The 14,196-nt window shown below is 38.4% G+C and overlaps 1 protein-coding gene across 1 annotated transcript; it reads left to right on the forward strand.

The window, feature by feature from the left end:
* Positions 1-70: 70 nt before the first annotated feature.
* LOC148820040 (uncharacterized) lies at positions 71-12,874 on the forward strand. The gene is made up of 11 exons (XM_088934274.1): positions 71-117; positions 892-1,053; positions 2,216-2,354; positions 3,078-3,234; positions 4,534-4,579; positions 6,093-6,131; positions 6,920-7,008; positions 7,941-7,956; positions 9,483-9,550; positions 11,197-11,301; positions 12,611-12,874. Exons 2-11 carry the CDS (start codon positions 945-947, stop codon positions 12,734-12,736), a joined length of 894 nt encoding a protein of 297 aa, XP_088790400.1. The 5' UTR covers positions 71-117; positions 892-944; the 3' UTR covers positions 12,737-12,874.
* The last annotated feature ends 1,322 nt before the right edge of the window (positions 12,875-14,196 follow it).

Raw genomic sequence — 14,196 nt, forward strand, 5'->3', positions numbered from 1 at the left:
CGAGTTATTGACATGGCGTTGCAGCCAATCAGATCTTTAGGCTGTACGTTACAATTGAAGATAGGTATTCTTTTCAATGGGCCAGCGAAGACCTTGTCGGTTCCGAGGGAAAAAAGGGTGTGTTGTTTTGTTTGATACAGGAAGAGAATGAAAATGTTAAAATGTTTATAAATGTACTTATGGTATTGTCACATACAAATTACCATTTGCTATAGACATGAGGGATGATAATGCTACAAAGCTAATACGACATTTTGTATTAGGCAATAAGAATATCAATAACAATAATAACCAATATTCTGAAAGTTGTTATAGTAAAACACTAATCTTAACACAATGTGTCGAAAATACAATGTTAACATAGTTTTAATGTTCTACGATAATCTTATGAGATTTACTGACCGATTTCAATGGTATTTCACAAAAAAATGCAAAACATGTAAAAGCTTGCAAAGGTAACACAAGAAAAAAATTCTCAGTGTGGGCTTTACTTCTAAATTGAAAATGAAACCAGGAAAACAAGTAGTAGTCGGACTAGAAAAAAATACTACTAATCCTCAATATGAACCTGTCGTTCCTGTCTTCTCAAAGTATACAACTATAAATACCACCCCTGGACTTCAGACAGGTGCTGCGTAGGTACAGTCTGTGAGGCCTTGTGCAAGATAAAACACTATTGACTAGCAAAGTGACAAATGTCGTGTCTGTGTATGAAGATGAATCACTTCTCGGCCTGTATCTGTGTATGAAAATGAAGTAATTAAAGGAATACTGATTTTCCACTCCATTGAAGGTTGTTTCTGTAAATTGTCTATTTTTTTAGAATAAGCCACAAAGTGAGAGACTCCTCAGTCTCCTGCAGGTGTTTACTAAAATTGTCTTTTTTAGCAGGTGACCCAAAGTCAGTACCTGCTACATGAGTATCACCAGAGATCTCTGGAGGAATGGCTGCTGTAGGTACCTGGTCATTTTCACTGCCCGCTGTTGAGAAAATGAGGTCTTTAATTGTACAAGGACAGCACTCCACTGATTGTGTGGAACAGGCCATGGCAGGTAAGTGACACTCAGGACTCAACACTACAACATCTTGCCTAACACTCGGCTCTACAATAAGGTGATATAAAGAACATAAAACATCACACAAACCTCAACACAATACACAATACCAATGCATTTCACTTAAATCATTACAAATATCGGTTTTAAACACGTGAGGAGACTTATCCAAATTTAACTGATCTTATTAAAAGGTCAGTTTTCTGCTACTATGGGTGTCCATAGCAAGATGTGACCAATATAAACATTAGGTCTAGATTTGATCTATTCCGTTGTTTTACCAGGTATGTCAATTAAGATAAAATTCAAATTATTTTCACTGGCGGCCTGGAGCTCCATGTATGAGTGGGGGGGAATTTAGACGTATAAAAGGAGTAAGTACCCGGTTGAAGAGTACAACAGCAGCATTCACCTGGGATTCGAGCACACAATCCTTGAGGTCCAGAGAGCCAGCCACTGTTCCACTCTGAATTTCGAAGGATTGTAAAGATTTGTAGGCACACTCGGATAATGTCACATCAACAGCTCGTTTTATCTTTGGGACAGCCATGGGAATTAGTGCCTGTGTGCAGACTGCATGGCAATCTATGGTTTTCTGCAGTTGTAGTTTTTATTTTTCTAGAATAGATACTTAAAATAGTTTATTATTAATGACCAAAAAAAAACAAAAAGAGATTAAGATCATATTAATCAGAACTAATAGGGATAATCACTTCAGGATTACCTGAATGATAACCCTAGGTTATAACTAATAAGAATTCCTTACACTTATATAGTATATTATATACGCTCATCACATACCAGCTATCAGTGGGGAGGAGAACAGAGTGATGAAGCCAGTTCATAGATGGGTATTTTTTAGTGACCACAGAGAATCAGGGCCTCGGTTTTACATCTCATTCTAAGGATGGCACCTATTTAACAGTATAGTGTTCCCGTCACCATACCCGAGCATTAGGACCCACTCAGACCGCAGGGTGAGCGCCCCCTACTGGCTCCACTGACCCCACTTCGAGCGGCAACCTCAGGTTCCCCAGATAGGTCTCCCATCCAGGTACTGGCCAGGCCAGGTACTGGCTTCAGAGGGATGTCAGTTGTGAGCTGCACGGTGATACGGCTGCTGCAGAGCTCTACTCACTGGAGCTCTGCGCGTTTCCAGATATTGAGAATGACAGGGAGACGGGCCGTTTCATCGTGGGCAGAGGGGGTTACCCCAACAGCGAGGGGCTGGTTGAGTGTGACGCTGCGCTCATGGAAGGGATCGCAGGCCGCTTTGGTGCTGTGGCAGCCCTTCGGGGGTAAGACAAGTATACACCCTTTACATCAAATTGTTCCTTTTTACTTGCTCTCCTTTTTTGGCAACCTTAATATTACAATCCACAAAGCCAAGAGCGGTGACTCCTAGCCAGCTTCTCTGCTACATTTGAAGTGCTGAAACCTTGCAGCCGATGAGTGCGACTGTTCTGGTGAGAGGCTGATTAAGTATCCTGTGCACCATCTGTCTTTTTCCTTTTGTGCTTTTATTTTCTGAATGTCATGGAATCTGCCTCTTTTGCTGTGCTAGACAACAAATAAGTGTTTTTAGAGAGAAAATTGCAAGGTGTCAGCCATAGGCACTGGCTTTAACAGTACACGCTTTAAATAATGAAGTACTGTGTCCCCCAGCTTCCAAGCAGGAGGCGGGACTGATGCATTTCTCAACACCGGTCCAATGGCGCCCTCTAGTGTCGATCCACGTCGCTACAGTCTTTTCTCTACTGCTGTGGAGACTTTAGCCAGGTGGCAGTAAAAGTCCAGTTATGTGAGCTCAATAAGACAAAATATGTTATTATTTTTAAAGGCGCTCCCTCAGCTGTTCAGTTTTAGCGTTTTAAAGTGTCGTATGTCTTAAGAACATGTCACAAATGTTTCTCCCCTGTACTGTGTTCCTCACGGTTAGCATCCCGTTCCATCGCAGTCCGGTGGATTGTTGTGCCCCCTATGTCTGTGCCCCTGACGTGTGTGTGTGGTGTGTGTGACAGTGTGGGGACTCCAGTCAGAGTGGCCCGCAGAGTCATGGAGCAGAGCTGTCACAGCCTGTTGGTCGGGGAAGGAGCCCTGGCGTTTGCCCTGGAGCAGGGTTTCACCCTGGAGGACAATGAGAGCATGCTGGCTCCAGAGACAGCCAGGGCCTATCAGGTAACACTTCACCTCCAGCTGCTGAATTATAGATCATCAGGGGCGGCCTATGTGGGACTCTTGTTATTCAAAACTGCACGGTTATACACATTCGATATGTATTCATATTTACATATTAATACCTGTACATGTGCATTATTAATATTCACACACTGCATTCCAGCACACATGATCCTGTTTACTAATGTATTTATCCAAACATCTGTCAAACCAGAATGTACAACATTTTGTGTTTTACTCTGTCCTGTAAAATGAAGTGATTTCTGTGTTTTGAGGCTAAGAGAAAGAGGCAATTTGGGCAAACTGACCAGATGTCTATTGAATAAATACAAAATAAACTAACAAAATAACACTTTTTAAAACAAAACATTCATCTGTGTTCTTTAATTTTTGAGATATCTATATTTGTAAACTAGAAACCAATGTAATTGTAGAGCACAGGACAATGTTTTATTACAATTTATAATAAAAACTTTATATGTATAAGTATAGCATTAATATTGTTTTATTTTAAACAATGTTTTATCTTTCTGATTTCAAGGCTTTTTGTTCACAGAGACCACTCATGTCAAGAGTGGCTCAGGTAGCATTACTGAAATACTGCAGTCTGTCGTGAGAAAATACAGAAAATATCAGCTGGAAACATTAAGAAAGCCATTGAAATCAATTTTGAGAGCATGGAGAGATCTAAGATCTGAGAGTGTCTGGCAATGAGTGCTTTGCAATGGCTTCTGTAGCTCTTCAAACCCAAACACTCTCTGGTCTTTTCTGGTGGAATAGAAGGACGACAATGGATATGTTATGTCCAGATAGTTTTGCCTAAAAGTATAAAAGTCTTCATAAAAACATTTGGTGGGCAATACTGGATCTAAACTAAGCAGAAATAAAGGAGAATTTGCAAAAATAATTTCCTCTTAAATAAAAAAGGGTCTAGAATTTTCTGGTCTTGGAGTAATTCATCTCATTCTCCCCAGCCTGGAGAATGCTTCCGAGATTTTCAGTACCTCTGATTAAAAACTGTACAGTAATTAAGCACTCCTAATAAAATTACACGGTCAGGTGACAGGATTCTACAAGAAGTAATTGCTTTTGTATTTGCTTCGGATTAATTAGGAAAGCATCCGTTTCCTTCAGTCTTAAAGCCTGGTTTGAAACACTTGGTTTTAAAAGTAAGCTACCAGCGTAATCCACATAGGTAGGACAATTCCAACTATTGTTATAAATTACACAAATATGCTGAAGTTATATATTTTTAAATATTTTAACAAAATGATGCTTATCCTTTCTGTTATATCTAAGGATTTTTTAGAAAAGAAGAAAAGTTTGTCTGGACACGACACATTGGGTAAGGATTCAACATGAACCAATAAGAGGTCCTGGGCTTCCAATGAACAGAAAATGCACAACTTGAACCAGAAGATGGATTATAGTTTCCGAAACTTCTCCATCCAAAATCAAACTCAGATCCTCGATGGACTAGTATCGTCTGGGTTTCTGGTACTTGGGGTAATAATTTAACTGGATCGATGTAATACTTCTAACCTGGCTACAAGGTATTGTGTACAGTTGTATGCAAAAGTGGGCACCCCTGGTCAAATTGCATGTTTCACTTTTATTTTTTTTTCAATCTGTTAAATTCAGGAAATAAATAGCAATTGTGTGTTAAACTGTGCAGAAATGTGTCATGTTAAAGTTTGTACCCTGCAGAGGTTGTGTTAACTTCTTTTCACTCAAGAGATTCTCTGAAACATGCAATTTGACCAGGGGTGCCCAAACTTTTGCATCAATTGTGTAAACATATATGATATGTTGGCATATATAAATAAATCCTTTATATGACTAAGAAAATAATTAGGTTAATTGTTTTGACGGTTGAGGTTTTAACAAAATTAGAAGACACTACGTTCCCCAGGAATTCCAGGAAAAGGATTTTGAGACCTCTAGAGGAGAGAAATACATGTCAGAAAGTAAGGGTCTTTCAGGCGCTATTAGAGTTATGCTATGTGTTGATGTTTTATATTTTATTACGTTTTTTATTGTTATGGTTTCATACATTACTTTTCATGCGTTGGATTTTTTTATTATTAGTCACCTAGGACTGAATTAATCCATTTATTTAGACGTGCAGTAAAGTCCTACATGCACACGGGGGAGCCGAAGCATTTCGTTTTTAAAAATAATATGGATCTCGTCAATGTTTCCATCGTGCATCCCTCTAAAAATCATTGTCCTTCTCGTTTTCAAGGAGGTTCTGTAAATCCTCTTAAATAGATTATTCACATCAGGATTATTTATTGATAAGGTATTTGCATTGGCCTCTACAGCCAGTACTATAGAAGAGTACTAATTATTACTAGTTGAGTTAAAAGAGGAGTTGAAGTTGAGTGTTTAACAACTTTATTACACATGCACAAGCTCTGTATCATGACTACCAAGGTCTACAACACAAACTTCACTCGCTATTCGTCTACTGCTGCCTTCCACATCTCTGCTGATGTAACCTCGGCAACTGAATTGAAGGGTGTATTACTAGCGCTATCTAGTGTCGAACTCCAGATATTGGCTAACATGTCCTTACCTTAGCTCACTACAGTTTATCGAGCACTATTGTCTCGTTGAATGGATGCAGGTTCAGATTACACACCGTTTCGGATCCACGTTGTGCATTTTCTTTTTGCGTCGGTAATTGTACAAGGAATACGAATAATATTTCCTTTGTTAAATTGTGGGGAAAAAAAATATTGTGAAGCTTGCAGTATCACGTGGTTTTATTATTATCGTGAAATTTGTGTCTATATTTCGTTCTTTGTGTGAGAAAAGCGACGTATAACTGATTCATGTTTCTGTCCCCCACAAAGGTCTGATCGCTTTGGATCTTCAGGGAAACATAACCGTAGGCAGGTTTGCTAAAACTTAACCGTGAGCTCTCCGGTCTGTCCTATCGGACTGTGGAGTGTTTTCTGACTTTTTGGAAGATTTCAGAATGGTGTCAACTGATCCTGTTGTATCTGCACAGAGCGTCACTCACCTGTTAAAAGAAGGTCACTCTTTGTACTCTCTGTGGTTTCCTCATTCATACGATCTTGTGAAACTTCTGCTCCTCTCGTCTCTATTTGGAGTATTGCACTCAGGAAGGTGGAAATTTGGACATTTTGTGAAACAACGATTTTCGTTCGGGAAGTGTAGTTTTAATAGCAATGTAGAAATCAGCGAGACAACTTTCAACGCATTGTGCTCCACTTTTTTCACTATGCAGAGTCTATTTCAGGTGAAAATCATCTTATTTTTGTTGCTGTATTTTACTGGCGAATTCTATTATTAGAATTACTTTCTGCAAACAAAGAGCAAATCCTGTCGTGGAGCAAACACATGGAAAATGCCCATGAAATTACAGGGGAAAGCTGAGTCAGAAAAAGCTTAGAAATAATTCAAACACTATACGAATAGAATTTCTGCTAGCACTATTATTTTGTATTGTGTAAGTAATAATACAGCCATATTGATCATTATGATCAGCATCATGATAATAAGCCAGTAGAATGAACCAGATGACCGTTTGTCTCTTCCAAACACAATCTGCCATCTGGCTAATTTAGTCTCCTCTCACAGCCAGTGGGCAGCTTGCACTGTTGAAACATTCAGCTCAATGACTTCTTCTCCTAGTAACCTCAGTGTTTTGTGTCAGGTGTGTCCACTTCAGGAGCTCCTTTTAAGTCCCCTGGGAGGGTTGGTGACTCTCCACTTCCTGGCTGTGGCCTGTATGCTGATGTCATGGTATGCCCTCTGCCAGCCATGTGTCTCTAATCACATCTGCATGTCCAGCTTTATCATCTCCCTAGTTTGGTGTCATTTATCTTCCAGATTTTTTCTAGAACATTTTTGAAGAAATGTTCTTCTCTGTATTGTTATTTTGAATTTCTGCCATCAAAGAATTGACCCATTAAAGTTGGGTGGACTTATGGTTTGACAGGGAGATCAAGGACGTTTTACTCGTAATCCTATTTTTCTAGGACAGTTTGCTGTAGGGGATTGTGAAGTGCATTGAAAATATCTAGCAAGACAGTGTAGGAAGCAAATCTTAAATTCTTAAAATCAAATTCTTAAACCTGCAGTACTAAAAATCTACACAAAACAGTATGGTCATACCAGATTACTACAATAAACCACAGTTTATATTGACCCACCTTTAGGTGTTCATATTATTGCTGTATAGAAGCACGTAGAAACTTGCACTCCTTAAATCTGAACACAATTTCATTTTTGCTTTGACTCATCTAGAAACGTTCATTTAATTTTTCAAATTGAGTAGCACTTATTTCTAATTGTAACATCCTTGCTTACAATTTTGTAATGTTTTTCATAATACTGCTGAGCATAAACCTGTACTCAGTGTTTGATGTAGCAAGCATCGTTCCATATTGCATATAAATTTGAAACTTGAAATTTATACAGGAATGACTGTAATGTGAGTCAGTCACCAAATTAAAGTAAGGTACTGCTGACTCATTATCTTTGTAGAATGAAAAAACTCTACCTTTCTAAGGAAGTGTAGGTTTCAAGTACAAAGTCCTCAGCTTGTTTTTAACTTACAGTGTAAAACTCTTTTGGCACTATAGACCACTCAAACTTCACTCTTATCGTATACAGTTTAGGTTGGTCAGAATGCATCTTAAAGTGAACTAATTGATGCTTTTCTTTGCTTTTAGGTTGGGGCTGCAACAGGTTTGTGACAATATTGTTTGTTTTTGTTTTCAATTTCCATAATTTCCTCTGAGGGACGTGACTTGATGAGACAACTAGGCCTGGGGATCACATGGTGTAAGATTCTTAGTTTCAGGATTGTGTTTACTGCTGTTCTTTAAGGTGAACCCTGCTAATTGAAGTCTCTGCTAATTGCCCAGCTTTAAACTCCATCTGACTCACCTGATCATGATCTTCTCCGCCCCTTCAAAACTGCCAAAGGTGGCGAAGACTGTGAACTGCTGGCTTTATATTAATAATAAACTTTATTTTTTATAGCACATTTATATATATGCTGTAAATCAAAAGTGATTTACAGAGGGGGAAAAAAGAAAATTGTAGAGAGAGGAGATAAGAGGGTTACACAGTTACATTTAAGGGTTTGAGTACAGAAGGAAAGCAAAGGGGCAGGCACAGAAAAGCCCTTCTAAAGAAAAAGGTGTTGAGTCTTGATTTGAAAGTACTCAGGGAAGGTGACTCCCTGATATCCTTGGCAGCAGAATTCAAGAGTTCTGGGGCACAGCAGGAGAAAGCCCTGTCACCCATAGAGTGGTTTGGGGGACACACTGGAGACCAGAATTAGACTAACAAAGTTCGCGAGGTGGGGAGTAGGATGATAGCTACTCAGACGGGTACTGAGGTGCCAAGCTACATGTATGTAGAGCCTTGTAGGTGAGCATGAAGATAAGAGTCTGAGTAAGCAAAATACATAGTTATTAGCAGAGCTGTTATTGGTAGGTCTCGCCTTGAGCAGTAGAGGTAAATCGCATCAACACTATTGAAACAGCTTTTTTAGATGTATTCGGGTCCAGATCTGGAGACACCACAGCAAATAGTATATGCTGTTGTCACTGTGGTTTAGTCATGGTAACTCAAGCTAAGCACTATTTGCTATTTGTGCACTGAAAGACTACACAAAGGCTGTAGAGTGCCAAGTCACAGTGTTGTTCAAAGTGGTTACATATCACCTCAGTGTTAAGGATGGAACTCTTCATCAGGGCTACACAAACTGTGGCCCTTCCAATCAATTCCATTGCAGTACTTTTCTGTAACCAGATCCTTAATTAGTGTATTGATCCTTCTAATTATTGATTAAATAATCACGCAGCTGGTTATGGCTAAATTGTGTAAAAAGGCACAGATCAGGGGGATCACAAGTTGAATAGTCTTACTCTTAACCTGATATCAAAATGTAAGGGAGAAACTGAAATGTTTTTTTCTCTACATGTGTGCACAGTTTTTTACATAACTATTAAACCTGGTAAACAAGTACTTATTGGAATCACAGCACGTATATACTTACTGTGTAAAACTTATGATTTACTGTACATAAAAGAAAAAGAAATAGCTATATAAAATACTCTGGATGTTTGAGTGTACTAAGTCCTGTAATATTTTATATACAAAACAGATTACAATAGTATCAACTTCTTATTTTGATTCATATTCATATTAAGCAGTGTCACTCCTGCCCTACTTAATCTTACCTTCTTTCATTTTTAAAATAGCAACAGGCGATGGAGATAAAATTATGTGTCACTGCCCCAGTTTTCATGCGGTTCAACTGATGAAACAGGTAACATTCCTAAGTGAATAATTTCTACAGCTACATTGAATGCGTTGACATTGAATAACATTGAATAAGTTGCTTTAATGTTACAGATATTTGTTAAGGAGAGCAGAATGCCTTTTGTTAGCCAGGCTGCACGTGTGTCCCGTCCACTGACTGGAAATTCTGAAGAGGCAGCGGTTCTCTAGCTGATGCTTGTGAGTCTAGTCGGTACAGCTGCACCCGGCTGACTCCAAATGACACAGCTGCATATGGAGCCGAGTGAGTGCTGAGAAGCTAATATATGCAAAAGTGCCGCTAATGTGAAATTACATTTTCCTTGGCAAGGTCTGATGACCCCTGTAAATGAGTGAGAGAGTAGTGTCTGTGGAGTCTACTACTAAAGCCAGATTCCTGAAGCCCTGTGACATATTTTGTGATCATACACAAAGTATAGCCTCTCTCTCCTCCAGTGTGTTAACAACCTATCTGCAGTCTCCTGCCTTGATAGTGACGTTCTGTATAATTAGCAGGTTTGTAAATGTATAATTTGACCGGATTTGTAAAGCTGATCAAAACCTATAGGAATATGCCATTAGTATTTCTAAAATCATGCTGCAGAGTAGATTTGTTTTATAGCTTTCTGTAGTTTTCGCTGCCTTAAATGTAGATGGTGCAGTTTGCTTGAAACTCACTTGTGCCCTTCCCTGTTTCTCCTTGTTCCTGTCTTCCCTTAGGCTCTGAACGTCATGGGCTTAAGTGTAATTTTTAAAAATGTTGTTGTGTAATAGGATTTGTCACCTTTATAAGCTAAAAGTGGTAAAGCCCAGTAGTAAAGGCTGATTTGTAATATATTCATACTGTCAGTGAAAAAGGGAAACATTATTGGAGAGGAACTCCAATTTAGCTGTAATGCTAAATTTCAAGCACGAACATTTGTTGTTTGTCTACTTATTAACAAGAAAATGTGTGCGGCAGACAGAATCATTCTTTACACTTTTGCAGATGGTAGCGTGTTTTTGCAGAGAAATTGTGTCCAGCTGTATGTTGTTTCTGCAATTTCTTCTGAAAAAGGAAATATGTATGTGTACTGGTCAGCAATAATAGAGAATATCCTAGGAGTCATTGTCCTCAATCTTCAACTATTAATTTAATTGTTCTCTGTGCAGATTAAATACCAGCTGTTTGTTTTTCACTTACAGCTTTCATGGTCTAATCTTGCCCTCTGAAAACACTAAGAATCTGTTTTTGCTATATGACAATTACATTACAGTACATTTGTAATTTACAGTAGTGTATCATCAAGCCACTGGTGTAATTTATTTTTACACACTTACATACAATGTCACTAACAAAATTAAGGTACATATAGAACCAATTCTTAATCCTGGATACATAAATAATGTCTGCAATTTAGAATTGTATTAGATCTCTACTTGCTTAGCCTTCCTGAGGTGTTTTTTGGGGTATTATTTTACAGTACAGGCTGACGCTGATAAGCCAGCTCTTGTAGTTTTGCTCTGGAATGTAACATGGAAAAAGGCTAGATCAGCAAATCTGATTAAACAGTTCACTCTCTCTCCTGCTTGAATCTGTCTGCAAAGTACAGATTTAACACTGTCGAGTATTAACCAACATAATGCTGTTTATTTAGTAAACGTGCCTCTTTGTAGGGGTTATCACCAGCAGAGGCTTGCCAGACTGTTCTCAGTGATATTGCCAGAAGAGTTGGAACAGAGAAGCTGTTTGAAATGGGGTTGGTGGCAATGAATATGAAGGTATACATCATTCCTTTATGATGTCTCCATTCCTTATGGCTTGTCAGTGTTGTTTTTTTCTCTCTGTGCACTGTAGAAATTAATTGTTTTCCTCAAAAGCTGAATAGTTTACAAATGAAACATTCTGCAGAGAGCATGTTGAAAGAAAACACGAAACATTTTTTCTTCCCTGTTTGTAAGAAAATTACGTTCAGGACAGAACAGATCACCCAATGCTGTTGGTTTCTGGGATTTTGAATTACTGGTGCTTCACGTTAGGCTGCCTTCGAATTCTGTGACCATCAGAGTCAGCCAAGTGTTTGTAACTGCAAAGGTGTGTAGCTGCAATATGACAAACAGATATTCAGTATTATGAGAACCAGAGAACACTGCCCGCATTCTCTATAGCCTTTTTGGCTGTCATTCCAGGCAGTTAGAGAGGTTGAAAGGAGAACTACAGGAGGTTATTTCCAAATGTTAATAGCACAAATCCTCAGGGAAGGGCTACAGCAAGCGGTTAGGGGCTGCGTGCAACTGGCAAGTCTAAAGGAGACAGTTTATTCTTCATGACTGAGGTTTCTGGAAACAGCATCTGCTCAATGCTTGGGTGAAGATGTAACTTCAGGGCAGAGTGTATGAAAATTTAACCAGGATAAAACTGAAAATAGATTTCCCTTTCTCTCACACGGAGGCTATAAGTTCCATCCCTCCATTTTCTAACAGCTTCTTCCAAATTCAGGGTAGCAAGGGAGCCAGAGCCCATCCCAGCAAGCAATGGGCACAAGGCAAGGTACACCCTGGACAGGACGCAAGTCCATCACCGAGCATGCACATAAACACAGATACTCATACCACGGGGAATTTTCCCCAGAAGTCAGTTAAACCTACCAGAATGTCTTTGGGCTGTAGGTGGAAACTCACACGAAAAGGGGGAGAGCCTACAAAGTCCACAGTGCTGCCCAAGGTTTCAAGTTTTAATGCTTTAACTTAAAACACCTAACGTAAGGTTATCTCAAGATCTAAAAGAAAAAATGATTTGGTAACACAAATAATATAGAGGTTTGCATTTGAGGTTTCGAACAATCAGTTTCAGTTTCCTTTAACAAGTACGCCATACATATGTCTCAGGGTATTCCATACTCCATAAGATGAATGTAGAGGGTTTTTTTCTAGCTAGCGGCATGGAATCTGTTTGAGTTTCTGCCTGTTGAGCCTCAGATCTAGAGGCTAAACAGGGATTTCCTCTGGTCACAGACCAGCTGTACTGCAGAACGTTGCTGGACACTGTATCCATTCTTATTCAGTGATTCTTTTCCCTTTCTTTCTGCAGGGGGAAGTGGGAGCAGCTTCTTCAGTAAAATTTCCATATACATTCTGGCGTAATGGAAGAGAAACTGTTGAGCAACATGTTCAGCTCCCAGCTTCACTGCAAACTGCTGGGGGATCCTTTGAATAGTGTGGATTAATTGAAAATAAGAAGCAATTATTATTTGGAGAAATGCTGCAGTAGGGTACTATGCTTTAAAAATGCACCCCAGGATTATACTTCTGGTTTCCAGCACATTACCAAATCGTATTAAGGGATTGTTTCTGGGCACCTTTTCTTATCATAACATCAGTTTTATGTGTTTAAACGTTTTGTGTGAAATGTTTAAATATGACTGAAAGCACACCAACACATAGAATATGTTTAATAATTGTGAACCCCAAACCACTGTAGTAACATGCTGTTCTACATTTAATTTTAGTATGCTGTAACTCTAGGTATTCATGTATTTTCTGGAACTTAAAAGAATGATATAAATATGCAGCTATTGTGCATAGCTGTAGTGTTTACAAAATGCCTTGCTCATGTCTTAATAAACTGCAACATCTACTATATAATCACAAACAGGTTTCCAAATAATTTTCATCGTCAAACTGGATTTTATTTAGCTGTCAAATACAGTACCCAAAAATATTTAGTACTTTTTGTTTATTGTGGATGCAGAATTAATTTTAATTTTAGCTTTTACTTCCTGAATTGGATATTTGTAATGGAAATATCACTTAAAATATCACATCTTTTTCATTTTTGTCCAACCATGTTTATGGATCTCAACTAATTTATATTATCATGTTCAACAAGGCAAAACATATATAAAACCAACTTACATATACAAAATGTGTTGTAAAAAGTGATCTTGTCCCTTATTCCCCATTTGAGTGTGTGCATTATATAAAAAATAAGCATCAAAAGAAAGTTGCTTTATGCATGTATGTTTTAGGAAAATGTAGTATAAAAGTTGGTTATTGATTAAATATTTTGTGCGTAGTTTTTATCAGTTGAGAATTCATGACTGACCCTGATACACCAAATGGTTTTGACTTGTACTAAATCAAGCATTAAATCAGTTCTTTAGTGAGAGAGTTGATTGCACACAGATGATGAGATGATCAAAAATGTTTGGGGGAAAAAAAAGCAAAAACGCCATGTCAATCGAAAGTTAATGAAACAAAAAGTAATACAATCAAAATTATAAATGAAAGGTAGAAACCATTTAGTACATTTATCATTGATGGAGATTAATGTCCATGTTGCCAATCAGCCTGTTCCTGTAAGGATCGGTGGTTGGGGAGGGGAGACCCCATTACCTGTAAAGCGCTTTGAGTGGAGTGTCCAGAAAAGCGCTACTGTATATAAGTGTAAGCATTTATTATTATTGTGTTGACACATAATTATTGAAGGATTATTGTATTGACATTTCTGCTGCTACTTGTTTATCTCACAGTATCTGCTAGTTCTTTGTGTAAACCAGATTTCAATTTCTGACCTCTCGTGTTCTTGCTTTCTGTCTCAAGTCTACAGCATGTGGTTTGGGTTGACCTTGTTAGACCCTCACAGGAGTTTGTATACTGCAGTCTAGATCACTTTAA

Source organism: Atractosteus spatula, chromosome 15 (genome assembly GCF_055471065.1).
Source record: "Atractosteus spatula isolate fAtrSpa1 chromosome 15, fAtrSpa1.hap1, whole genome shotgun sequence".
NCBI lineage: Eukaryota > Metazoa > Chordata > Actinopteri > Semionotiformes > Lepisosteidae > Atractosteus > Atractosteus spatula.